Raw genomic sequence first — 27,452 nt, forward strand, 5'->3', positions numbered from 1 at the left:
GATTTAATGTAAACTTGCTTTAATTGTGTAGTATATGCTCTGACTCACACGATTTCCCTTGAATTTCCACAGGCAGTATATTTTTAGGAGAAATATATTTCAGTCTTAAATATGTCTAGAGAAAATATTTACTTAATTTTGATGGGATATTCAGCACTCTTAAGTGAAAAATGGAGCCAATCTTTTGTAATTAGGGAGTGGCATGACAGTGATCACTATGACCTTGAGTAACTAATAATCCGGTAGAGACTGAATATTCATTTTCACTACGTACAAATGGTGTTGTTATCATTCCCAACAAGTGATATTCTCCTCTTTGATGGTTTACAAACAACTGTAGAAATGTCAGAACATTTCAACCTATGCCTTAAAAAAAAAAAAATTAAATATTCCCTTTCTTTTCCCATGTAGATGGCAGAGGTTGAAGCAGATCTAAGCAGATCAAAATTGCTCTGGGAAAAGCAAGCCAAAGAATTCTCCTGGCAGTTGGATGAGATCGAGAAAAGATATGAACAACAGGGCAGTTGCTTTGCTCCTGCAGGTGGAGGGGAGAAAACACCCCTTCCTGCAGCTGTAGGTCACGGTGTGCTGCTGTCCTTCCTATAAAAGCACCATTTCTAGATATTATATTTATTTTATATATAGAATTTTGTGATGGGGACGGAGGGGGGAGAACCTACACAGAAAATGCTTTTTGTTTCCTCCTCACAATCCTTTGTACCTCCGACTCTTTCAAATTGTTCCCCAGGCTTACAGGTGGCAACACCTATTTTCATAATCACCAGGTTCAATTATTTAATGCATTATCTGTTTCTCTTCTTGTCAAGAAACAGCGGTTTATTCTTTTTATCATTTTTGACACGGGGAATGTTCGTATGAATGCTGGATTTGGCCCACTGAAGGTGATTTTCTTCTTTGTAATGTAATTTCAGGGTTGGGAAATACTCAGGAAACGTTTGGGTGGAGACAAGAAAGTTTTGTTCAGTACTGCTGTGAAATGTAAAGGGGGGAAAAGCAGAAGGAGAGAAATTACTGCATGACACAGACTAGGGAGCTAAGGAGCTGCACCAGACACGGGTGTGAGCTTGGTCATGAAACTCAAGTGGCCTTTGTTGGTGACACCTGCTGAAGGATTGAAAGGGGGTTTTTAGTACTTTGTAGGAATGAGGTGGTTAATCCACGAAAGTTCTCTCTTATCACTGTTCCTGTGTGGATCTAAGCTTGCATTTCCAGCAGGGAAATGTGGTTTCATTTCTGTTTATCTTCTGTGCCGTGAGAGGATGAAACACTGCGGTCGGCTTTGGTGCCAGGCCTGCTCTGGTCCATCTGGAAGGGGCTTTTTCAGGGAATTAAGGAACAAGATCACTTTGGTAGGTGTTGAGAGACCCTGCTCTGTGCTGGGGGGAACAATGGTGTGTTTTGTGTGTGGCTTTTGGAACAGAAGGGAGTCTGTTGGGCCAGATCAAAGCAATGGCACCACTTGTGCTGCCACCTGACAGAGGTGACATGCTGGCCTCTGGAAGGGTGAGGGACATCTCACAGGTGTTCAGCTTTAGAAGGTTTTCTAACCAGGCGAGAGCCTGGGAGACAGTTGGGAAAGAATGTAAATACCTCTCTAATCTATCTTGTTGCTCACATTGTTTATAGATAGGTTCTGCCACCGTGCGTCATTCACTGCACACCAATGGTGTGAGGTGTTTTTACTCTAAGACCAACGAAATCAGTCTGCACGATGATCCCTATAAATAGAGCGGTGCATTTGAAATAAATCAGAGTTCATTCTCTTGCCTTCGACTTGGAGTCATTTCTGTTCCCGTCCTGCTCTACGGTGAAACGAACCTGGACAAATTTAACTAAATAAGTTAAGTTTTGTTTTCTGTTCGGGGCAAAAAAAGCCTCTGACGCTTAAAAATTGGCCTGGATTTTTATTTTTAATCCCTTTTTCCTCATCTCGGCAGTTATTAATCATAGGCTCTGCTGCTCTTTGGGCAAAATGTGACACTTTGAAGTAGAATAAAAACTGCATTTCTGAACAAAACAGAACTTTGTTTAATTTTATAAAAGAGATGTTCTGGGGTGTACCTGGGGTAAATCCTCTGCTGTTTTTAAGAGCGTTCTATATGGCAAAAGCTTCCCTGTCTGATTCAGAGAAAGATCTGAGGTTCTGGTAGCTTCAGGAATTGCCATCAGCATTCAGGCTCTGGCCACTGCATGTGAGGCTTTTTGACTACAGAGAGAATTTTCAGTGTGATCTTCAAAAAGGTGCATTATTCATGACATCTCTCATGATCCCTCCTAGAAAATTAAAATCACGAGCAACAAACTTGTGTACTTCCAATAGTTATTTTCAGAGTTAATCGCATGCAGGAATCTACAGCAACCATGAGATTTTGATGTTGCTTTTTCATTCTGGCACGGCTTTGATCAAATGCTGAGCTTTTGGTTTTACTTTTTTTGCCATTGTGCTGATACAATATCTGGAGTACTCAAATGAACATTAATTACTCGTGGAATTTATGCAGCACAGGAATAGTCCAAAAAGGGTCCAGTAAAGGTATTTGTGATTGATCCAAGGAGTTAGCTGAGTTGTTTTTTGCCATCCCAATACAAAACCTGCCAACAGCCAGTTATGATGTGATTGGAAAAATCTGGGAGTTCATACAGTCAGTTCTGGTTTGGACAAATGGTGAATGGATAACTGGAAGAGTTGTTAGTTTGCTGTACTTACATGCTATAGTAAAAATACTTTCTTTCTAAATTTAAATTTAGGACATTTTCTGCTGTCCTAATGAAATAAAACATGTGTGCTCCGTGCTGGCAAACACTACCTAGAGTAGGTGAACCTAATAAAGGCTGTGCTATCTGAATTTCCCAAATTTAAAGACTTTCAGATGCATTGCAAACCCTCAGATTTAAAGGAGCCTCTTGTTTTACCCTCTGCAGAAGAAGTTTGTTGTAAATAAGAGATGTAAAAGTGGAGAAGGGAAGGAAGGAGCAGGGCACCAGTTCTCTTTGCCACCACGGGGCTGCTGTCCTGTGCATGAGCAGTCTGAGATCCAGTTTTGTACTCAGGACCTGCGGATGGGGGTGATAGAAATCTGTTTTCTGGCACAAACTCATTTATATGGACTCACATGTATTTAAACCTTTAAATGTTATCTCTTGGCCAGCTTCCAAGTCCTGTGAAAGGGTCCAACTTGCTCTTGAGCACAAGGGAAGGATGAGTGATGTGTGATGAGGTTTCTTGCCTCCTTATTTTTCAGCATTTGGGCTGGAAAAGCTGATCCTGAAAGAGCAGGAGAAGATGGGTCATACTTTGTAGTTTATCCAAAATGTGCTTCAGGAATGTTCCTGAGAGTCATCCTGGGCTGGTTATGAATGGACACTGTGGGGTTATGGCAGGATCTTTGTTTAATTAATTGGGTTTTTGGTGATCTTCCTCAAATGTGGAATGACCCTGCTCCTTATTGCATATCTACACTGCTCATTTTAGCTTTTATGTTTGTTTGTGTTTTACCTCACAAGATAGGTGGACAAAAAGCAAACAAAAAGCCTACAGTTCCCATATAATTGCCACATATATTTCATTCTCATAATGCAAATTCCTGGTCCTGCAAGACTTGTTGATTATTGAAGACGGGTTATGCATTCAAAGCCTGGATTTCAACATTTCTCAGCAGCTCTGATAGCATAAAAGTCCCTGGGCAGATTTGAAGTTCATGCTTGGGTCTGGTTGCAATTTTTGGCATCAGAACATGTAACAATCTTACAGCTATAAGACTTTAAAGTTAATGCCTGGCATCACGTCAAAACAGCATGCAAGATCTATCATAAGTAGTCCTCTTATCTTACCTCAATAGCAATTTTAGCCTGTAAATTATTGGAGAGTGCAGGATTTTGGTGCTGTGGAAAAGAGCGAGGCATTTTTGCTGTTAAATCTTTGCACCATGAGGACTTTTAATGATCCTGAGTTGTGCACGGGTACCCTGGGCTGCTGGAAGCAAACATAAACCATATGGCAGGTCCTGCAAAACTCCCTGAGTCCGTGGGGTTCTTGGTCTCTCCTCTCAAGGGAAAGGCAGGGGCAGCAAGGGAGGTTTAGGTTGGGTATTAAGAAAAATTTCTTCATTGAAAGTACGGTCAAGAACTGGAACTGCCCAGGGAAGTGGTGGAGTCACCATCCCTGAAGTGTTCAAAAAACAAGTGAACGTGGCATTTCGTGATACGATTTAGTGACCATTGTAGGGTTGGTCAAAGGTTGGACTCAATGATCTGGGAGGTCTTTTCCAGCCTTAATGATTCTGTAACTCCAGGGTGCTCTGCAGAAGGCCTCTGTGCAGATCAGCTTTTTTAAAAGCAGCACTGGAGGGCTCCTTCAGTGGCATTTGCAGCACGAGCCCCTTCCCAGGTCCAGCCCCGTGCTGCTTTTCTGATGGGTATCAATGCCCCGATTTCCTGCCATACAAAAGATAACTCAAAATATTCCCTTTCTGCAGCCACAGCCGCTTCTGTGTTGGTGTCAATCCCCCATCCACATTGTGCACTTTGCTTGGAGTCAGCACTTGCAGTTAACAATGCCTTTATTCAAGCTGACAACATCGCTAAGCTTTTAGTAAATGTGTAAGTAAATGTTAAGCGTGTATTCAAACATCCCACAATAAGGAGGAAACAAACAAAAAAAACTTTGTATTGTTTGCTTGGTGTGTATCTGTTAGCAATAACACAGACTATCAGTTCCTTGGGGCATGCTGTTCCTTTCTTAAGCACGTAACAAAAAGATCAAGGCTCTGAGTGACTGCTGGAATAAAAATAAATGTATAAGGAGAACAATCATGGCAAAATAAATTTGTTGATGCATTTTATGAGCTTGGTTTAGGAGTGATTACTTCTGAACTAAATAAGGACTGGGTAGTTGTGGTAAAGTGACAGGATCATATTATTCCTTTTATTTATTGCCATTTATACTTCATTTGTAGATCACGTGCTAGATTTGACTACAGGGCAGGAGGGGAGACCCTCATCTCGGCCAGCATCCCACTTCAGTAATATGGAATAGATTTCCACTCCAAATTCCAGACATTGCTTTCCAGAGAGAGGATTATTCTGGCTTAAAGAAAAAAACCTGTTGGTACACTGCAAAACTGCACCTAAGAAGCTCAGGTGGTGCAGATAGGATGACAACAAAAACCTGGGACATTTGCAGATGCAAATGGTGCAATATTTCCATTTGCCTTCCAACCTTTGAGAGTATTTCTTGCATTTTTAGGATGAATAGTCGGTAAGAAGATATAAAAATAATATATTTTTAGGATGAGTAGCCTATAAGAAGATAAGACTTTTAAGCTGTAACTACTCTTGTTCAGCCAACGGTCCCACCTGTGCAAAGTAAATTTTCTGAGTGGCCAAACTGCCTCTGTCATGCCTCAGCACCAAGTCCAGCTGGACTCACAGTGCTCCACGTCCTTCCCGAGCTCGTTGGAGACGTGACCTGGAAGTTTTGCTGCCATCCCATGTTTCTCACGTGTGTTTTGCTGTTGTTGCAGGCCTTGCAGGACAAGGTGGAGAATGACCGTGGGCAGGTTTATGATGCTCAGAGGAAGAGGAGGCTCCAGCGCAACGAGCTGAAGGCCCAGGAGCAGGTGCTACTACGGGGTGCTGTCCTCAGCCCTTGAGCAAGGAGGTGCAATGGTTAAAAATAATCCCTTCCTTCAAAGCAAAAGCACATCCTTTCCTGCAGAATTCTCAGCTAGCTTTCTTTTCTGCTTTGTTGGTAATAAAAGAGAATTAAACTGTCTGAACCCTTCAGGCAAATACTTATGTGCTGCTCTCTATTGCTAGTTGGAATTTCAGCTATTCTAGCTGTTAAATGGTGCATTTATTTGGAACTGACTGTTTGCAGCTGCCTGTAGTGCTTTAATAAATGTTTCTGAGACTATTCAAACCTGTTCTTTAATGGTTTGTGTGGAGAGAAGTAAAATTGGACAATAACAGCTAAAAATAATCTTTAGTCCTGATCTTCTGCATCCATTGTCCAAACATGTCTGTAAACAGTTTCAGTTGATTAATAGTGCTAATTTTTTTCTGGACACTTACAGTGAAGTCAGAGATTATTTAGTGTGCTTTGAGCAAAATAGAGCGTGGTGTTTACAGACAGTGTTGGAACAGAAAGTCAATGATCTGCATTCAAACCAGATTACATTGAAATATTCAGAAGAATATGCAGGTGATGAATGTCTGAATCAGATAGGAATTTATGTATTCCTAATACAAACAGGGTTTTGAAGCATTTGAAAACTTTATTTGGGGCTGAGTAAACAGTATCAACAGCATGTATCCTACATAAAGCATTTCTAACTCTATACCTGCAGGAATAATCAGTTGGGGTGGGTATAGAAGATTAATAATCATTAATTTCAGATATTTTTTCCTCAGTTTCGTCATCCTATTGGCACATGGGAATTCTCTGTCACCCTTGGTGTTTAATTAATATATTTCCTCTCTGGAGTGTCAGTGATGAGCTGTTTGTTCCCTTCTGTCCCCACTCTGCCTCCCAAACCCAGGTGTTGGGCCAGGCTCATCCTTAGCTGCAGAGCCTGCAGCACTGGAGGAGTTTGGTGGAGTGAGTGAGCTGGCCTACAAATGTTGCATTTTGGCTTCAGAGTCTCCTGGAAAAGAAGGAGGAAAATCAGCTCTTTAAAGCATGGCTGTCCCTCCAGGGAACAGCACTGGCTGCATGCTGTGAGGGATGTCCTCTTCCAAATTTTTTTCTTTTTTCATGTTTCTCTTTAGTCTCTGCCACTACCATTTTGCCTTTTTTTTTTTTTTTTGACCCGTTTTGAGAAGGATCCAGAAGAAGAAATAAAAAGTAACTCATGAAATACAGAGATAGAAAGCTGCACATGCAGATTCACAGGGTGCCTTCAAGGTTTCCTCCTACATGAGCATCTGCTCCGAACCAACCTTCAGAACTCTCCTGTCCAGACTTAATTAATGAAGGACTAGTTCAGATGGTAACATCTTGTTCCCCAGTATAATGGAACAGGAATGTTATTTAAATCACACTGTGCTGTCCACCTTTGAGCTTGATGTGTTGGCAGATTTGGTAGAGCTCATATCCAAGTTCCTCAATGGTCTTGTCTCTGCCTTCCATCCATTGGGACTTTCTGAAGCAGCCCTAGTTAGATACCTACCCTGTGTCTCATGCTACTGCCCAAAACACCATCCTGAGACTAGAAAAGCAAGTCCTGTAAAGACACGACACCCCTGAGAGAATTGAATTGGACAATGGGACCTATTTCAAGAACGGCCTTATCAACACCTGGGCCAGGCGACATGGTATTGAATGGATATATCATATCCCCTATCATACACCAACTGCCGGGAAAGTTGAACGGTGCAACAGACTACTTAAAACTCCCCTGAAGGCACTTGGCGGAGAAACTTTTAGAAATTGAAAAATAAATTTAACAAAAGCCACCTAGGTAGTCAACACCCAAAGATCCATCAATCAAGCTAGTCCTGCCCAGTCTGAACCCCTGCACACAGTAAACAGCGATAAAGTCCCTGTGGTACATATAGAAAGTATTTTAAGAAAGACTGTTTAGATTAATCCCACCTCAGGCAAAGGCAAACCCATCCGTGAGGTTGTTTTTGCTCAAGAACCTAGTCACACTTAGTAAGTTTTGCAGAAAGATGGAGATGGAGATGGAGAAAGCCATTGTATACCACAGGAAAACCTAGTCTTAAGTAAAAACAGTCTTTAAAGTTGCATTGTAACACAGGTGGAAAATAGACTAAGAAGTAGATAATGGCGGAGATTGAAAAAAGCTGGGACAAGGGCATTCAGAGCTCCCTGGAGCTTGCATTAAACCTGAGACTTTTTCCCCAGCCTTGTGTTGACTCCCTCATGACCTCCTCGGACGCCGCCTCTCCTCCTTAACAGGCAAACAGCGAAGCGCTCTGTCTTAGCCGCTCCCCGAAACTCCTCGAGAAACAGGGGAGTATCCCCTGCTGCTGACCGTGCCTCGGTGGGGCAGGGGAACCCAGGGAGCTTCAGGCAGGCACGGCGGAAGGGTACCTCAGCTGGGCTTGCTCCACAACACGCCCCCATTGTAAGGCCTGCTGATGCCCAGCTGCCAGAAATGCCCACCTTGTGCTCTCCAAGATGCACAGGGAGAGCCAATGAGCAGGACACTTTGGGAGGCAAACCTTCCAAGCCTTTCTGAGGCCAGGCACGCACCAAGATCAGCCAAGACTCTCCACGCTGCCTGGCCCACCCAGCCCAGCTCTGTGCTGGCCCTGGGCCACAGCAGCTCCCACCAAGCAGGAGGCAAATGCATATTGCCAAGAGCTGAAACCCAGCTGTCTTGGTTTGGAAAGACAGGTGTCTGCTAAGGAAGGCAGCAACCTCCCCTGAAATGGAAAAATGTAGACCTCTTCCCTCTGAATTGCTCTAAGTTTGAAATTAAGGGGGGCTCCCAGGCAAAAATATGGGAGCAGGAATACCAGTTCTTTATTAGGGAAGGAAATAACAGATAAAATAAACAATGCAGTGAACTAAAACAACACTGACAGAGTCAGAATACAACCTGACACCCTGGTGGACAGGGTGTTGGTAGCAGTCCAATTGGAATTGTGGCTGCAGTCCTCCCGGAGTGTCAGGTGTGGTTCTGTTGGAGAAGTGATCTTGTGGAAAAGGGTGCAGTCTTCCTCTGAAGAGGCAGTGGAAGAGGCAGCTGTTCCTCTGGGAAAATCCAGCGCAGAAATAGCTTTGCTCCTGGGCCAGAAGTTCAAGACCATACATGCAGGTAGGGATGCTTGGCTCCTCCCTCTGGGCGGAGCATCTCACAATGGCATGTTACAGTTCTTTTCAGTCTTGCAGTGGCCCACTATCAGCAGATGTCTTTCCAGAGGGAGGATTGATTGTGGAAGAGATAAGGAACAACTGCCCACTTCACACAAGACAACTGCCATACAGATGGCAAATAGAATACATCTTGCTTTTTTCGATCTGGGGCAACAGCAGACAGGGAAGATGTGAAAAGGGTGTGTGTAAAGGCCTTTACATTCACAGCTCCCACAGAGAGCTTTGGGGCTCACAGCGGGACAGAGACGGTTCTGCTCACACCTCTGTCCAAAGGGGGGTAACACATCCTGCTGCAGGTGCTTGGCTTGGTCTCGGCAGGTCCAGGTGGATGCCAAACCTGCTCTTCACAGCCTTCTTCCTGCCCCTCTGCCAAGTGCAATGGGCCTTCAAGGACTGAAAGGAGCACAGAGAGCCAAAGGGGGATACTCGCACCTACCTCACTGGGAGCTCCCTGGGAAGCACTTTCCTTGAGAAGCAAGCCCCTTTCCTCCAAAGGCGTTTCCCAAAATGTGTAGGTTTTCTGGGGAACACCAACACACCCTCAAGAAACACTGTCAAGGCTGAAAGACTTCAGGTCCTTTCCGGACAGGCACTCCAGCTCTAGCTTGTATTCCCCCAAGTGTGTTTCCAGGTGGAGGCTCAGACGTGCAGCCCCAGGCCTTCTACAAACATGGGCTGCCCGCTGCCTCTTTCTTCCGGATCGGTCCGTGTCTCACAAACGGGACGGGACCCTGACTGATTGCAGACTTGTGATTTATTATCTGTCTGCATCATACAAGCAAAAAGCAAGAGGCACAGGAAAATGACAACATCCATGCAAACACAGATCAGAGACAAGATGGCAGCCCATGCAAAGCCTTTTTATACACATTCTTTGAACCAATAGCATAAAAGAAAAGGTGTAAAGTCATTATACTCTAAGCAATCAGAAAAGGACCCACGTGGGTTAAACATTGACAAAAGGACTTCTATGAACCTCAAACAATACACAATAATTCGTTCTTTAAGATGGAAACTTGTTCTATCTTTGCAAAGCATATATCTCGGACTCTTCACATCTTGAGCTATCAATACGTTCTTGTTCTTTCTTGTTCCTTATGACAAATATCAATGTATTCACTTGGTTCTTAACTTCCTTTCTCAGGAGAAGGTGTAGAAATTTCCCAGCCTTTCTCAGCTTTGGAAAGTGTCTTTTACCTTTTTATATTCCTACACCTCTTCAGCTGACTCAACTCCTGCCTGCGCTCACGGCACCAAAACCAGGCTGTTCCCGGCCACAGACCAGAGCCCTGTTCCCACGGGACGCTCTTGCCAGCACCTTCCAGGACTCTCCGCTGTGCACGCAGCGCTTTTCATGCCTGCTCCCAACAGGCTTTGGAAGGCAGAGCCCAACCTGGCTGCCTCTGCCACCAGCACACCCCAAACACAGGCGGAGGAAGAAGCAGCAGGGGCTGTTTTGCGGCCATGGCCCAGAGAAACTGGAAGGGCGCCCTCCCTGTGGGCTCACTTGGTTGGCTTTCTGACTGGCTCTGAGCCTGGGGCTGCCATTCCTCACTTGTGGGGACCAGAACCACACCCAGGATCCCGGCACTGCCTGACAGCGCTCCAGGCACTGGCACGGTCGCGCGTCCGAGTCTCGGGCACTGCGCTGCTGCTTCATTTGCCCTCAGGCACACCCAAAGCTCCCTGTTAAGCCCGGATGGTCGCTGGTTCTGCCCTCTTTCTCATCCTGTGCAGGGATGGAGCACTGCTGTGCTTTCAGGAAGCTATTCTTGAAAACTTCCAGCATTCCAAGCTCCTTTGCCCTCCGTGGATGCTTGCCATGGAATCCCTCACAGCTGGGTTCAGAGCATACTCAGGCTGGCTCTTCCAAAGTTCTAGGGGCTCCAAGGTGCTCAGCAAGATCTCTAACTCCACAGTGTTGTGGAATTTCAGCACAGGCACCTTTCCAGCCTGATCTGCCCTCGTTCCTCTGTGTGTGTGCACAAACCATGGCATGGAAGAGGACGGCAGCAGGGGGCCTGTGTGCCCCAGGGCTCGGGATTTGCGTCGCTTCATCTCCACAGAGATGGAGGCAAAGTGAAGAAGCCAAACTGTTTATTAATGGCAGATGAAACCAAGGGCTGAGGTGGGAGGGAAAAATTGGGATCGGCAGGATCTGAGGGCTGGAGGGAAAGAGGTGTCAACAGGGAGGGAGAGTGGAGGGAAAAAGAGGGGATGGGCAATGTCTGAGGGCTGGAGGGAAGAAGCTATCTATAAGCAGGGAGAGGGCTGGAGCCCTGCAAGTTTCCCACAGGGTCAGGCGTTCCAATCATCCGCTGTGCCTGGAGCTCCAGCTGGTCTCTTCTGGTCTCAAGGTAGTCTCATCTTCCATGGCATTTGGAGGCCTGATGCAGACACTGGTTCTTCTGAGCCAGTTCTGCAGCTCTTTCATTGAATAGATGCTGAAATTCCATGTTTGTCTGGGAAGGTCTGTCATCTCTCCTCAGGGCTTGAAGGGCTGGAAGAGAGAGGAGCAGAGCCCCAGTTAGAGCCAGGATCTATAGGAATCCCAGGAGACCTTCCTGTGAGGTCCATCACACCCAGCTCTTGCCATAGCCACAAGAAAAGGGGGTGTCAACTGGATCAGCCTGCCATGAGTCCGCCCCTCCGAGACCCTGAAATCTCTCTGTGCTCTGCCCACGCCACCTGTTATCCACACAAGGAGCAAAGCCCACCCCAGCCAGGACAGGGATTGCAGCACCCTGCCCAGGCATTGCACCTCTCCCGCCAGTCCCCGCTGTCAGCCCGCTGCCCTCACTCACCCTGACTGAGGGCGTGGAGCTCTTCCTGCTGCCCCATCAGAAGCACCCCGGCCATGCCTGTGAACACAGAGGCTGTCACGGCGCTGCCAGCGGCACAGCTCCCTGCCAGCGGCGCTGCCAGCCCTGTGGCCACACGCCCTGGTGGCCCGGCAGGGCTCAGCCCGGGCCCTTGCCGCACGCTGCCACCCCAGGGCACGGCTGCCGGAGGGCGGCAGCGGCGCCGAGGCCAGGCGGGGCTCCACGGCGCCGGGCCCGGATGGCGCTGCCGGGGCAGCAGCCGGGGCTGGGGCCGAGCTGCGGCGGGGCAGGGAGGGAGCCCGGGCTCGTAGCTCACCCATGAACCTGACGGCCGCCTCTCGCAGGGGCTCCTGTGGGCTCTCCAGGTAGGGAAGGGTCTGGCACAGGTGCTCGGCCGCTCGGCTCCTGTCCTCTTCCAGCTGCAGAGAGCGGCAGGAGGGAAGGGTTGGCGCGGGCTCGGCCCCTGGGCCGGGCGCTCCCTGCGCCCTGCCCCGGCCTCCCCTGCCCGCACAGCCCCGAGGCCCGGCCAGCAGCCGCTGGCACCGGGCTCTGGAGGGGGCAGAGGGCCGGCTGCTGCCCGGGGAGCCACGGGGCCGCCCCGCAGCCCCACTGGGCCGGGGCTCCATCGGCACCCGTCTGGAGCCCACGGGAGCCTGGAGAAGAGCCAGTGCAGCCTCTGGGTGCAACACCGGGCAGGGGCACAGCTGCCGGCCCACACACCGAGCACCGCGCTCAGGGGGCTTCTCCAGGCTGAGCCTGGGGCTTCCAGGCCATCCTTACCAGGCGCTCTGCAAACTTCCACAGCTGCTCCTTCTTCACCAGCTGCTTGAGCTTCCTTCTCTTCAGGAACTCGGCCACACGAAGCAGTGTTTCCTGAGAGGCCTGGAGAGCAGCAGAGAGCCAGAGATGGCCCCACAGCCCAGGGCACAGGACCCGTGTTCCTGTGCCAAGACCTGGAGGAGGCTGCAGCCCTGCCAGGCGCCAGGACAGGAGGCAGCTGAGCTCCCTCCCAGGGATCCACCAGCAACACGCAAAACCTCACCTTTGCAATGCGCTGATTCTCATCATGGCAGTAGAAAAAGAGTGGGAGCAGGCTTTGGCTCAAAATCTTCTCAAGGGGCTTTTTTCCCTCATCCACTACCAGGTCCATCACCCTGAAGAAAAGCTCAAGCGAGAGCACCTGCACATAGCTGTTGTCCTGGAGGAAAGGAAGAGGGTGAAGCCTTAAGACCAATTACTCCAGGTTCACGTGGGCAAAGTTTCTGGGGAGCAGTCATGGCCTGCAGATGGGGACACAGAGCCTTACGTGGTCAAAGAGCAGCAGGAGCGCCTCAGCCAGCTTTGGGGCAGTGGTGCTGGATACCAGGATGTCTTTGTGCTGGAGCACATTCCTGAACACACGGAGGCTCATGCTGACCACGTCTCCATCTGCATCTCCCAGCAACTCCAGAAGGCTTTGAGATACACTGCACATCCTTCTGGCCTGTGTGGAACACAAGGCTGTGCTGGGAAGCCATGGACGGCTGCACGGCCAACACCGCCCTGGCTCTGCAACCCCACCCTGCTGCTGCAGGGCCCTCGGGCCAAAGGCCTGTCCCAAAGCACCGGGGCAGGTGAGGCAGGAGAGCTGGCAGCAGCTGCCTCAGCCCCTGAAGTCCTGCCAGCCCAAGGGGCTGCTTTGCCCAGCGCAGCTTCAGCCGCTGCCCCCTTCTCACCGTCGAGGGATCCTTGCTGAGCACCACGAGGCCTCTGAGCGCCAGGCGACGCCGCTCCCTGCACTCGCTCTGCAGGTGCCTTGACATGATCTTCAGGATGCTGACACCAGATTTAGTCAAATCCAAGAACTTTAGGACCTGAAAGGCACAGGGCAGTGACAGGGGACCCGGCCGGCAGGAGCCCAGAACCGCACAGGGCTGGGCCCAGGCAGCAGCACAGGGCGTGGGCACCGTCCTGGCCGCTGTGGCTACGAGAGGGCAGAGAGCTGGGAGGCAGCTCAGCGAGGCAGCGCTGGCCAACAGGCTCACCTCCACAAGGAATGCCAGGAAGGGCAGATCCCAGTGTGGCGCCTCTCTGCTGAGTGGCTGGAGCAGGTGGAATGCAATGCGGGAACAGAAGGGGACCAAGATATTGCACATCTCCCTGGAAGGGGGAAAAAGCCACCAAGGCCCTGAGGTGGGGGGGCCAAACCCCTCCCAGGACTGACTCACAGAGGTCTGGTTTTTCCCCAGCATCTCTGGAGGGGATGTAGGTGCTTTTTAGGGCAGCTCTTTCTGGACACCCTCCTCTCCCCGCCTTTTCCAGTCTCCTTGGCCGTCCCTTGGTGATGAGGCCCTCTGGCCCATGACCACAGGGGCACAGGGCACAAATGCTGGGGGCAGTGGGGAGAAGGGGGTCTCACCTGGCCAACAGACCCACGGCGTAGTGCTGGGTGTCAGCACACAGCAGCATGTCCCAGCCACGCTTGTGCTTCATAGCCTTCACCACACGGTCACAGCGCAGTTGGTAGAGCAGAGCCTTCATGACCTGCACTGCAAACCTGTGTGCAGAGAAAAGCCCAGGTCACACTGGGAGCACTGGCGCTGGCCACAAGGGCACGGGAAGGACAAGAGGACTGGGACCTGTTGGGCTTGCTGGGAAGGCGGTGTTCCTCCTGGCATGCTCTCCAGAAGTTATCAACTTCCTCTGGTGACGTCTGCTGTGTGGTGATGACAACATGGAAGAGCAGAGCCACAAACAGGTGGGAGGAATAAGGGATCATCGCCTTGTTGCACGCAGGCACCTGGACAATCACCCAGATCACCAGAGTTGCCTGCAAGAGAAGCAGCCCCAGGCAGGGCTCAGTGCCGAGGTGTCCATGGGGCAGGGCCCAAGGGCAGACGCAGGGGAGCAGCGGGCCTGGTGCCCCCTGAGCCTGCCCCTGGCCCCGGTTTCAGCCCAGCGCCTGAGGCGGAGAGAGGATGGAGAGCTGCTGGAGAGGCGACCTGGGGGTGAGCAAAGGCCAGTTCCAGAAACTCACAGCCAGGGCAAAAACGTCCTCGTTGTCCCCATCAGACGTGCACATTCTGTGCAGAGGCCAGTCCTCCATCACACGGAGCAGTGTTGGCAGCACTTTCTCCACTGCTGGTCCCGATGATCCTATGGTTCTCCACATCATTGCAGCAGCTCTGTGGGATCAGAGCTCTGTGTCAGGGGCATGTCGGTCACAGCACCATGCCCTGTGCAGCTGTGGGGGCCCAGGTGACAGAGCCCTGGAGCCCTGAAGGGCAGGGAAGGAGCAGTGGCAGCAGGCTCAGGAAACAGAGGGGCCCGAGGGTCCTGGGCCTCTCTGCCTGTCTGGCAGACCCCACGGGACAGGCTGTGCAGGGCCACGGGCCCTAAAGGCTGCTGAGCCCTGAGCTCTCCAGGCTCGTGGGCCCTGTACCTGTCACACGTTGGGGCACAGCGCAGGAGGGTCAGCACCACGTCAGCAGGGTGTTCTTCAGCCAGCCTCACAAGGTCAATTTGCAGCCTGGCATCCACAGAGACGTGGGAGACGAGACTCTGGTGGATGTTCCTTACAATGCCTGGCACCTGGAGGAGGCATGGGGAAGACTTGGAGCACTGTCCAGGGGAGAAACTTCCCATGCTGCCCCCAAGAAGTGGTTTACTTCCCGCCACACTGTGCTGGCCTCAAAGGTTGAGTGGGCCCAGTTACCATGGCTTGAGGGGACACACAATCCTGGGAAGTCCTCCAGGCCTGGCCCCAAGCTGCTTACCTGCTGCTGAGAAAGAACAGCACTCTCCTTGAAAAAATCCATAGTGGGAGCATGAATCATAGTGGGAGCGGGCGTGGTGTCAGTATTTGTGATGCCCTGAGTCTCTTCATTGTCGCTGTTTGTGATGGCCACATCCTCAGTCTTTGACGAGTGAAGAGCCTTTGCCCAGGTTTCAGTCGCTGAGGCGTCAGAGTCTTCTGAGCGCTCAGCCGAATCCGTGCTGATATCAGGCTCAGCCTGGAGCTCGGTCAGCCCCGAGTCAGGCTCGGCTGGGCCCTCAGCTGCTGTGCTGCCGGTCTTTCTCCGCCGAATGCGCAGGAACTTCCGGAACATCTGCAGGAGAACAAAGGACAGGGAAGCCTGGTGTGTTCTATGGAGTGCTCCAAGCGTGGTGCTCGGCTGAGCAGTGACAGCAGGCCCAGCCCAGGTGGGGATGGCTGCTGGTACCTTCAGGCTTTTGCGGAAGCGGCCACGGCTGGGTTCCTGCTCTTGTGTCTGGTCCAGGGCTGCACCTGGAAAAAAGCGAGCGCAGCCAGAGCTGAGGGGCTGCTGGAGAGGCCGGAGAACACAGCCCAGCCCTTTGTTCCCCAGGAAGGGACAGTCCCGGGATGCCCCAGGGGATGGAGCACGGCCACTGCGGGGTGTCTGCCCGGCCACTCTTCCATCCTGTCCATGGGCATGTCCCCAGGGGATGGGATGGGATGGGATGGAATGGGATGGGGTCAAGCTGGCTGCAGCCATCAGCCCTGTGGCTCAGCTCTGCCACTCACCTGAGACAGAGAAACCTCAGGAAGGCTGCAGGACAGCAAGTCCTGCACTCTGGTCTTGAGGGCTCCTGCCACAATGACAGGAGACTCCTTGTAAGGATTGTGGTCACCAATTCCCTCAGTCTGGCCTTACGGGCACCTGCAAAAGAAAAGCCTCGGGAAGGCCACGGGCTGCCAAGTCCCGACGTCCTGCCACGAGGTCACCTGTAGGAATAACGCCTCGGAAAAGCTCCGGGTCGGACACGAACGAGCGCGCTGTGCGGGGGCTCCTCACGGCACCGCTCTGTCCCGTCCTGTTACGTCGCCTGCTCCGAGCACTGTGGCGTGCTCTTGTCACTGCCAGCTCCTATGTCACCACGTGTCACAAAGGGAGGGCCCCTGGACACCCTGTCCCGTTCCATGCCATGGTGACCGTGCTGCAGCGTGTCACAAAGGGCCCTTGCACACACTGTTGCCACCTGCTGTGGGGCCGCCCCCAGCCCACCCTAAGTGGCCAAGGTTGGAAGGAATCCCTGGCCCCAGGTGTCTGAGACAGCCCAACAGGATCTTTAGGAGCAGCTCAAACCATCAGCAAACCCTGCCCTGCTCTGCGGGATCAGGCCATTTAAGAATCCTCAATTCAGGAAGGCTTTACTTCTCATTGGGCCACTGGAGTAGTTCCAAAATTTGCAAACTTCTCAAATTAATAGAGATTGCTGGAGAATGTGAATGATTTGGAAGTTTGTTCCCATCTAAAAGCAGCAACTCATTTGCCGTAACACATTCCACTGAAAGTCTCCTTGGAAACATAGCACTATAGAGAGGCAAAAAGAAGACCATTCTTTGGTGTGCAAATGGTTTTCAATGAAGGGATGATAATATCGTCATTCTCTTAAGGAATAAAAGCTCTCAAGGAATGAAAGTCCACTCAGTCTTACAAAAGTAGCCCAAACAAATGAGTAGATGGAAAAAGGGCTCATCCTCCCCCAGTAAGTGGCCAATAAGGTACAGCTCTCCCATCTTGTTCCCTGCAGGAGAATCAGGACCACAAAGAGGAAAAGTCACAGATATTCCTTCTGCCCTCCATAAGCAAAGCTGTGCCAAATCACAGATGCTGCCTTCAAGTTTATTCAAATTCCAGCCTAGACCTCTCACCTTCCAGACAACTCCTTCCTCAACACGCTCCCCAACACCAACCCCCCGCAAACACCCGCAGAGAAGCCCTCAACAGCCTGCCAGGACCCCCAGCTGTCCCTGTCCCTCCTCAAAGCTTTCCCACCATCCAGCAGACCCCCTGGTTCCCTGCATGTGCCGTGGGATGGCACTCTGAAGGATCTTCTCCGAGGAATTCCCTGGCAGCAAGCTCAGGCTGCCAGGCCTATGGATCCTGGCTCATCCTGACACGCGGAGCCAGACTCTAAAACTCAGAGACAGAGTGAGTTTTAAAGTAGGTATGTTTATTCAGCCGGACGCATGTGGGACATTTCCCCAAATACATGCGTGCCCCTTGCTTACACACGTGTTCTTTTATCCCTGGAGTGTTACATATGCATTAAGTTTCCCCATGGGCCATTTCCTGGCTCCCCTCCCTCTCCGCTCTGTATGCTAATCTGCTTGTCGGTCCTCTGCGCCTGCGCAGCTGTCTCTGGTGGTCGTCCCAGGCTTCGGGGGTCGTAAAAGGGATGAAGTAAGAATGGTCTTCTTCAGGCTGACTTTTCGACCCCACTGCTTTGCACATGCCCATTGATTCCTTGGCCACGGTCCAAGCCTGGGGTCAGGATCCATCTGTTCCCAGAACATAAGGGGCCCCATTTTCAGTTGTCTTTACACCCTGTATCCTGTTTTCCATATACATTCCTTCTCCTTATCAGGTCTCTCCTTGCTGCTCTGCACGTAGTCTCTTCCTTTCCCATAGGCCAGGATACGGTATATTCTCACGTAACATAAGGATGTGGCCCTAAGCAATATCCATTATTTTATATGCCTATTACTATTCAATACCTTCTAATTAATATCTTCTAGTTCTAACCCCATGTTTCAATCCTTCCCACCAAGCCTTCCTGTGCACGGCTGTTCCACTGGCACATCTGCGCTCAGCTCGGACTTCTCCACTCAGCCAGGGCTGCTGGTAAAGGATTGAGAGCAGCCTGGCAAGCTCTTTTTCCAGCTCCCTCTGTACTCTTGGGGCAGGTAGAACATTCCACAGGAAAGCAACTGGTGCCACAGGGAGTGGGCGGCATCAGGCAGCTCTGGGGAGGCCCCTCAGGACTGCTGTACCCTGAGGGAACACTGTTGGCCATCCCCTGTGTGTATCTGCACAAGCTTAAAATCAGCTGCCTCAGCTGCCAGGGCCTCTCTTGGCCAGCATCCTGACGTGGATGCAGGACTGCTGCGAGGCACTGCTGGGACCCAGCGGGACAGGACCGGCTGTCTCGTGTCCACGTAGCACCCCTCACGCAGCCAGGGCCATCCCGAAAGCAGACAGACGCTCCCGTGTCAGCAGAGAGGAGCAAGGAGCACTGGGCTCCTCTCAGGGTACCTCAGCTGGGCTCGCTCCACAACACGCCTCCATTGTAAGGCCTGCTGATGCCCAGCTGCCAGAAATGCCTACCTTGTGCTCTCCAAGATGCACAGGGAGAGCCAATGAGCAGGACACTTTGGGAGGCAAACCTTCCAAGCCTTTCTGAGGCCAGGCACGCACCAAGATCAGCCAAGACTCTCCACGCTGCCTGGCCCACCCAGCCCAGCTCTGTGCTGGCCCTGGGCCACAGCAGCTCCCACCAAGCAGGAGGCAAATGCATATTGCCAAGAGCTGAAACCCAGCTGTCTTGGTTTGGAAAGACAGGTGTCTGCTAAGGAAGGCAGCAACCTCCCCTGAAATGGAAAAATGTAGACCTCTTCCCTCTGAATTGCTCTAAGTTTGAAATTAAGGGGGGCTCCCAGGCAAAAATATGGGAGCAGGAATACCAGTTCTTTATTAGGGAAGGAAATAACAGATAAAATAAACAATGCAGTGAACTAAAACAACACTGACAGAGTCAGAATACAACCTGACACCCTGGTGGACAGGGTGTTGGTAGCAGTCCAATTGGAATTGTGGCTGCAGTCCTCCCGGAGTGTCAGGTGTGGTTCTGTTGGAGAAGTGATCTTGTGGAAAAGGGTGCAGTCTTCCTCTGAAGAGGCAGTGGAAGAGGCAGCTGTTCCTCTGGGAAAATCCAGCGCAGAAATAGCTTTGCTCCTGGGCCAGAAGTTCAAGACCATACATGCAGGTAGGGATGCTTGGCTCCTCCCTCTGGGCGGAGCATCTCACAATGGCATGTTACAGTTCTTTTCAGTCTTGCAGTGGCCCACTATCAGCAGATGTCTTTCCAGAGGGAGGATTGATTGTGGAAGAGATAAGGAACAACTGCTCACTTCACACAAGACAACTGCCATACAGATGGCAAATAGAATACATCTTGCTTTTTTCGATCTGGGGCAACAGCAGACAGGGAAGATGTGAAAAGGGTGTGTGTAAAGGCCTTTTCATTCACAGCTCCCACAGAGAGCTTTGGGGCTCACAGCGGGACAGAGACGGTTCTGCTCACACCTCTGTCCAAAGGGGGGTAACACATCCTGCTGCAGGTGCTTGGCTTGGTCTCGGCAGGTCCAGGTGGATGCCAAACCTGCTCTTCACAGCCTTCTTCCTGCCCCTCTGCCAAGTGCAATGGGCCTTCAAGGACTGAAAGGAGCACAGAGAGCCAAAGGGGGATACTCGCACCTACCTCACTGGGAGCTCCCTGGGAAGCACTTTCCTTGAGAAGCAAGCCCCTTTCCTCCAAAGGCGTTTCCCAAAATGTGTAGGTTTTCTGGGGAACAACAACACTCCCTCAAGAAACGCTGGCAAGGCTGAAAGACTTCAGGTCCTTTCAGGACAGGCACTCCAGCTCTAGCTCGTATTCCCCCAAGCGTGTTTCCAGGTGGAGGCTCAGACGTGCAGCCTCAGGCCCTCTACAAACATGAGCTGCCCGCTGCCTCTTCAGCTGCCTCAACTCCTGCCTGCACTCACGGCACCAAAACCAGGCTGGTCCCGGCCAGAGCCCAGAGCCCTGTTCCCACAGGATGCTCTTGCCAGCACCTTCCAGCACGCAGCGCTTTTCACGCCTGCTCCCAACAGGCTTTGGAAGGCAGAGCCCAACCTGGCTGCCTCTGCCACCAGCACACCCCAAACACAGGCGGAGGAAGAAGCAGCAGGGGCTGTTTTGCGGCCATGGCCCAGAGAAACTGGAAGGGCGCCCTCCCTGTGGGCTCACTTGGTTGGCTTTCTGACTGGCTCTGAGCCTGGGGCTGCCATTCTTCACTTGTGGGGACCAGAACCACACCTAGGATCCCGGCACTGCCTGACAGCGCTCCAGGCACTGGCACGGTCGCGCGTCCGAGTCTCGGGCACTGCGCTGCTGCTTCGTTTGCCCTCAGGCACACCCAAAGCTCCCTGTTAAGCCCGGATGGTCACTGGTTCTGCCCTCTTCCTCATCCTGTGCAGGGATGGAGCACCGCTGTGCTTTCAGGAAGCTATTCTTGAAAACCTCCAGCATTCCAAGCTCCTTTGCCCTCTGTGGATGCTTGCCATGGAATCCCTCACAGCTGGGTTCAGAGCATACTCAGGCTGGCTCTTCCAAAGTTCTAGGGGCTCCAAGGTGCTCAGCAAGATCTCTAACTCCACAGTGTTGTGGAATTTCAGCACAGGCACCTTTCCAGCCTGATCTGCCCTCGTTCCTCTGTGTGTGTGCACAAACCATGGCATGGAAGAGGACGGCAGCAGGGGCCTGTGTGCCCCAGGGCTCGGGATTTGCGTCGCTTCATCTCCACAGAGATGGAGGCAAAGTGAAGAAGCCAAACTGTTTATTAATGGCAGATGAAACCAAGGGCTGAGGTGGGAGGGAAAAATTGGGATCGGCAGGATCTGAGGGCTGGAGGGAAAGAGGTGTCAACAGGGAGGGAGAGTGGAGGGAAAAAGAGGGGATGGGCAATGTCTGAGGGCTGGAGGGAAGAAGCTATCTATAAGCAGGGAGAGGGCTGGAGCCCTGCAAGTTTCCCACAGGGTCAGGCGTTCCAATCATCCGCTGTGCCTGGAGCTCCAGCTGGTCTCTTCTGGTCTCAAGGTAGTCTCATCTTCCATGGCATTTGGAGGCCTGATGCAGACACTGGTTCTTCTGAGCCAGTTCTGCAGCTCTTTCATTGAATAGATGCTGAAATTCCAAGTTTGTCTGGGAAGGTCTGTCATCTCTCCTCAGGGCTTGAAGGGCTGGAAGAGAGAGGAGCAGAGCCCCAGTTAGAGCCAGGATCTATAGGAATCCTAGGAGACCTTCCTGTGAGGTCCATCACACCCAGCTCTTGCCATAGCCACAAGAAAAGGGGGTGTCAACTGGATCAGCCTGCCATGAGTCCGCCCCTCCGAGACCCTGAAATCTCTCTGTGCTCTGCCCACGCCACCTGTTATCCACACAAGGAGCAAAGCCCACCCCAGCCAGGACAGGGATTGCAGCACCCTGCCCAGGCATTGCACCTCTCCCGCCAGTCCCCGCTGTCAGCCCGCTGCCCTCACTCACCCTGACTGAGGGCGTGGAGCTCTTCCTGCTGCCCCATCAGAAGCACCCCGGCCATGCCTGTGAACACAGAGGCTGTCACGGCGCTGCCAGCGGCACAGCTCCCTGCCAGCGGCGCTGCCAGCCCTGTGGCCACACGCCCTGGTGGCCCGGCAGGGCTCAGCCCGGGCCCTTGCCGCACGCTGCCGCCCCAGGGCACGGCTGCCGGAGGGCGGCAGCAGCGCCGAGGCCAGGCGGGGCTCCACGGCGCCGGGCCCGGATGGCGCTGCCGGGGCAGCAGCCACGGCTGGGGCCGAGCTGCGGCGGGGCGGGGAGGGAGCCCGGGCTCGTGGCTCACCCATGAACCTGACGGCCGCCTCTCGCAGGGGCTCCTGTGGGCTCTGCAGGTAGGGAAGGGTCTGGCACAGGTGCTCGGCCGCTCGGCTCCTGTCCTCTTCCAGCTGGAGAGAGTGGCAGGAGGGAAGGGTTGGCGCGGGCTCAGCCCCTGGGCCGGGCGCTCCCTGCGCCCTGCCCCGGCCTCCCCTGCCCGCACAGCCCCGAGGCCCGGCCAGCAGCCGCTGGCGCCGGGCTCTGGAGGGGGCAGAGGGCCGGCTGCTGCCCGGGGAGCCGCGGGGCCGCCCCGCAGCCCCACTGGGCCGGGCTCCATCGGCACCCGGCTGGAGCCCACGGGAGCCTGGAGAAGAGCCAGTGCAGCCTCTGGGTGCAACACCGGGCAGGGGCACAGCTGCCGGCCCACACACCGAGCACCGCGCTCACGGGGCTTCTCCAGGCTGAGCCTGGGGCTTCCAGGCCATCCTTACCAGGCGCTCTGCAAACTTCCACAGCTGCTCCTTCTTCACCAGCTGCTTGAGCTTCCTTCTCTTCAGGAACTCGGCCACACGAAGCAGTGTTTCCTGAGAGGCCTGGAGAGCAGCAGAGAGCCAGAGATGGCCCCACAGCCCAGGGCACAGGACCCGTGTTCCTGTGCCAAGACCTGGAGGAGGCTGCAGCCCTGCCAGGCGCCAGGACAGGAGGCAGCTGAGCTCCCTCCCAGGGATCCACCAGCAACACGCAAAACCTCACCTTTGCAATGCGCTGATTCTCATCATGGCAGTAGAAAAAGAGTGGGAGCAGGCTTTGGCTCAAAATCTTCTCAAGGGGCTTTTTTCCCTCATCCACTACCAGGTCCATCACCCTGAAGAAAAGCTCAAGCGAGAGCACCTGCACATAGCTGTTGTCCTGGAGGAAAGGAAGAGGGTGAAGCCTTAAGACCAATTACTCCAGGTTCACGTGGGCAAAGTTTCTGGGGAGCAGTCATGGCCTGCAGATGGGGACACAGAGCCTTACGTGGTCAAAGAGCAGCAGGAGCGCCTCAGCCAGCTTTGGGGCAGTGGTGCTGGATACCAGGATGTCTTTGTGCTGGAGCACATTCCTGAACACACGGAGGCTCATGCTGACCACGTCTCCATCTGCATCTCCCAGCAGCTCCAGAAGGCTTTGAGATACACTGCACATCCTTCTGGCCTGTGTGGAACACAAGGCTGTGCTGGGAAGCCATGGACGGCTGCACGGCCAACACCGCCCTGGCTCTGCAACCCCACCCTGCTGCTGCAGGGCCCTCGGGCCAAAGGCCTGTCCCAAAGCACCGGGGCAGGTGAGGCAGGAGAGCTGGCAGCAGCTTCCTCAGCTCCTGAAGTCCTGCCAGCCCAAGGGGCTGCTTTGCCCAGCGCAGCTTCAGCCGCTGCCCCCTTCTCACCGTCGAGGGATCCTTGCTGAGCACCACGAGGCCTCTGAGCGCCAGGCGACGCCGCTCCCTGCACTCGCTCTGCAGGTGCCTTGACATGATCTTCAGGATGCTGACACCAGATTTAGTCAAATCCAAGAACTTTAGGACCTGAAAGGCACAGGGCAGTGACAGGGGACCCGGCCGGCAGGAGCCCAGAACCGCACAGGGCTGGGCCCAGGCAGCAGCACAGGGCGTGGGCACCGTCCTGGCAGCTGTGGCTACGAGAGGGCAGAGAGCTGGGAGGCAGCTCAGCGAGGCAGCGCTGGCCAACAGGCTCACCTCCACAAGGAATGCCAGGGCGGGCAGATCCCAGCGTGGCTCCTGTGTGCTGAGCAGCTGGAGCAGATAGCGAAAGATCCGGGAACACGAGCGTATGGAGATGCAGGACATCTCCCTGTCAGGAGTAAAAGTCCATAAGATTGTGAGCCAGGGGAACAAACCTCTCCCAGGATTGACTCACAGTGGTCTGGTCTTTCCCCAGCATACAGCAAGGGGACCTGGGCCATTTGAGATTTGGCTCTTTGTGGGCACCCCCCTTTCCCTGCTTTTTCCAGGCTGCTTGGCCATCCCTCAGTGACAAGGCCCTCTGGCCCACGACCACGGGGACTGTGTGGGGCCCCCCAGGGGCAGAGCACACATGTCAGAGGCAGCGGGGAGAAGGGGGTCTCACCTGGCCAGCAGACCCACGGCATAGTGCTGGGTGTCAGCACAGAGCAGCGTGTCCCAGCCACACCTGCGTTCCATTGCCATCACCACATCCTTGTACTGCTCTCGGCACAGCAGGGACTTCAGGGTCCGCAAGGCAAACCTGTGTGCAGAGCAAGGCCCGGGTCACACTGGGAGCAGTGGCTCCTGCCCTGTTGATGCGGCAGGGACAGGAGGACTGGAATGGAGCACCTGTTGGGGCTGGTGGCAAGGCCGTGTTGCTCCTGGCATCCCTTCCAGAAGGTATCAACCTCCTCTGGCATCTCTTCTGTGCTGAAGAACACTTGGAAGAGCAGATGCACAAGTACACGGGAGGAGTGCACCTTCACGATGTGTGAGACTCAGGGCTCCTGGAGGATCTTCCACATCACCACAGTTGCCTGCAAAGGACAAAGCCCCCCCGAGACCGCGCTCAGTGCCGAGGTGTCCGTGTGGCAGGGCCCGAGCGTGGCAGGGAGAGGCCCAGAGAAACACAGGGGCAGCAGCGGGACCGGTGGCCCTGCAGCTGCCCCTAGGCCAGGTTTCAGGCCAGCACCTGAGGCAGGGAGATGCAGTGGGGGAAGGAGGAAGGAGAGCTGCAGGAGAGGCGGCTTTGGGGCCAGCAAAGGCCACTGGCCAAAACTCACAGCTAGGGCAAAGACACCCGTTTTGTCCCCATCGGAGGTGCACGTGCTGTGCTTCGGCCAGCTCCCCGGCACATCCAGGAGAATCCGCTGCGCCAGCTTCGCGGTCCTGGGCGAGGACATGATGGTCTTCCACATGGCCATGGCAGCTCTGCGGGGTTAGAGCTCTGTCTCAGGGGGTCTCAGGCACAGCACCGTGGCCTGGGTATCTCTAGGGGCCCGGGCTGACCGCCAGCTCTGCCTCTGCCCACTGCCCCTCGCCAGCAGCACCCAGGCAGCCCAGCCCTGTGGGGACAGGCCCCTGAGGAGCAGCGAGGGAGCATGGCAGCAGGCTCGGGGCTGACATGCCAGGGCTGGGAAAGGGAGCAGCCAGAGGGCCCTGGAACCCTTTGTTGGTCAGACACCTGGGATAAGCTGTACAGGGCGATGGGCTGGGGAGCCCTGAGCCCTCTGGGCAGGTGGGCCCCATACCTGTCACAGGACGGGGCCACACGCAGCAGTGTCATTACTGCGTCATTTGGCTGTGCTTCGGCGAGATGCAGCAGAGTCCTGTTCAGCCTGTGCTCAGCAGAATCATTGGCCATGAGCCACTGGTGGATGTATCTCACCATGGCGGGCACCTGGAGAAGGCACGGGGTGATGTGGAAAGCTGCCAGAGGGAGCGATGTTCCCAGTGTCCCCAGAGAAGTGCTTCCCTTCCCACCGCATGGCGATGGCCTCAAAGGCTCACAGGCACCAGCAGGTGTGGCTGGGGGAGCCATGTGACTCATGAGGGAGTTGAAGCATGGCCACAGGCTGCTTACTTGCTCTGGTCTGGAAACACCCTTCTCCAAAAGCAAATCCAGCAGGGTGGCACTGGTCTCATCTTCCTCCTCCTCCAGCCAGGCCAGCTTGGGCACTCTCGGGGGTCTCTGCTCCATGTCAGTGACTGGATTTGTGGGTACTTGCAGGAGAGGTGCCTTGGAAAATCTCCAGGTTAGCAGCAGGTCCTGCAGCTGTGCCTGGAATGCACCTTCCAGAGAGAAGCCTCAGGAAGGCTACAGGACAGCAAGCCCTGCGCTCTGGTCTCAAGGGCTCCTGCCACAATGACAGGAGACTCCTGTCAGGGATTGTGGTCTGGCCTCGAGGGCACTGGAGGCAGGGGTGGGAGATGCCTCAGAAAAGCTCTGGGGCACCAAGTGCCACACTGCCCTCAGGGGCACCTGCAGAATCGAAGCCTTGGAAGGCCACAGGTCACCAAGTCCTGTGGTCTGGCCTCGAGGTCAGCTGCAGGAACAACGCCTCAGAAAAGCTGCGGAGGGTCTGCAGAGGTTTTTATAGGGGGGAGTGGTATAGGGCAACCAACCAAGGAGGGCATGGCAGGGGAGGAATCTAGGGCAGGATTAACATTCTATAAACCTATCAGGGAGAGCTGAGGTCCATTGGGATGATCTAGCAAAGGCCGAATGGACATCCCATGGCCCGCTGGAGACTGCTATTCCAAGTCCTGTGAGCTACAAAATTCAGCTGTAACCAGCTGATTTTTTCATGTTAGCTTGAAATCCAGGAGAGAAAAGGTAAACATGGAAAAGTGTTCTTCCAATCCTAGTGACAGCTGCGCCTGCACAGCACCTGTGGCCGTGGCAGGGCGGTGGGAACTGGATGATCTTTCTGATACTTTGCAGCACAAAGTGCTGTGGCATTCTGTGATTCCCCAAGTGGAGAGCAAAACTGAGCCATAGAAGACCCAGCTTTTCTCCGGCGCCTCCTTTGTTCTTTGTTGCAAGCACGTCCAGGATTTAGTTTCAGAGCTGACACATGTGTCTTTAAGGTGCCTGCATGGAGGAGAGGGAGGGCAGCTGCAGCGCAGGGCTCGTGCCCCATCAGAGTCTCTCTCTCACCATGGCACCAATGCCACTGCCTCGGGACGTCCGCCTGTGGAAGGTGGTGACTCTGCCCTCAAGCACGGCCATGGAAGCCAAGCGTTGCTGTGAGGCTGGCAAGTCAAGAGAAAGCCATTGTGGTGAACGCTGATGGAGCCTTTTGCCAAAGCACGGGCAATTGCGCCCACAGTCTCCCCCCGTCTGGCATCCCGGCGGGTGCGGGAGCCTCGTTGAGCAGGTGCCGGCGTTCAGGGTGCTGCTGTGCCTGAGCACGCTCCGGTGCTGTTCCTGTGGGGTCCAGAGGCGCCGGGGCAGCAGCGCCTCCGCAGCCCTGCTCAGTGAGACACGGCCGCCTTCCCCATGGTGACAGCAGCTCTGCGGCCCCAGAGCTCTGTGTCAGGGGGGCCTCGGTCACAGCACCGTGGCCTGGGCAGCCGCGAGAGCCGGGGCCGGCCGCCAGCCCTGCCTCTGCCGCCTGCCCCTTATTGGCAGCAGCCAGTGGCCATGCCCAGGCAACCGCCCCCTGCCCTCCGTGTCCCCAGCCAGCCCAGCCTGGGCACCTTGGGGTGTCCCCTCCCTCCTGCTGGGGTGGTGTCCCAGCATCGAGGGCTTCTGCCGCAGGCCTGGGAGACGATCTGGGGAAGCACCAGAGCAGCCGGGTGCTGGGAACAAGGCGGCTGCCTGGGGGCTGCTGGTGGCCTCTGACACCCACTTGCTCAGGCC

General features: G+C 53.8%; 3 protein-coding genes across 3 annotated transcripts in view; all 3 read right to left on the reverse strand.

The window, feature by feature from the left end:
• LOC137477556 (uncharacterized) overlaps positions 1-16,125 on the reverse strand; it is a 66,939-nt gene extending 50,814 nt beyond the window's left edge. Inside the window, exon 1 of the mRNA XM_068196781.1 lies at positions 15,891-16,125. The gene's annotated coding sequence lies outside the window, so the exon portion shown is untranslated. The remainder of the gene's footprint in view (positions 1-15,890) is intronic.
• The window catches only part of LOC137477554 (maestro heat-like repeat-containing protein family member 6), a 123,552-nt gene extending 97,765 nt beyond the window's left edge, over positions 1-25,787 (reverse strand). The window contains exons 1-5 of the mRNA XM_068196779.1: positions 25,671-25,787; positions 25,339-25,487; positions 24,857-25,018; positions 24,210-24,347; positions 13,713-13,827 (exon numbers count right to left, since the gene is read on the reverse strand). Of these exons, the coding sequence (XP_068052880.1) occupies positions 13,713-13,827; positions 24,210-24,347; positions 24,857-25,018; positions 25,339-25,487; positions 25,671-25,787 (681 nt within the window). The remainder of the gene's footprint in view (positions 1-13,712; positions 13,828-24,209; positions 24,348-24,856; positions 25,019-25,338; positions 25,488-25,670) is intronic.
• Positions 14,177-15,776, reverse strand: LOC137477557 (uncharacterized). The gene is made up of 4 exons (XM_068196782.1): positions 15,444-15,776; positions 15,110-15,258; positions 14,705-14,852; positions 14,177-14,497 (listed from the first exon to the last, which is right to left on the reverse strand). The coding sequence occupies exons 1-4, from the start codon at positions 15,774-15,776 to the stop codon at positions 14,177-14,179; spliced, it is 951 nt and encodes a 316-aa protein (XP_068052883.1).
• Positions 25,788-27,452: the final 1,665 nt, after the last annotated feature.

The sequence above is a fragment of the Anomalospiza imberbis genome, chromosome 7, assembly GCF_031753505.1.
Source record: "Anomalospiza imberbis isolate Cuckoo-Finch-1a 21T00152 chromosome 7, ASM3175350v1, whole genome shotgun sequence".
Classification (NCBI taxonomy): Eukaryota; Metazoa; Chordata; class Aves; order Passeriformes; family Viduidae; genus Anomalospiza; species Anomalospiza imberbis.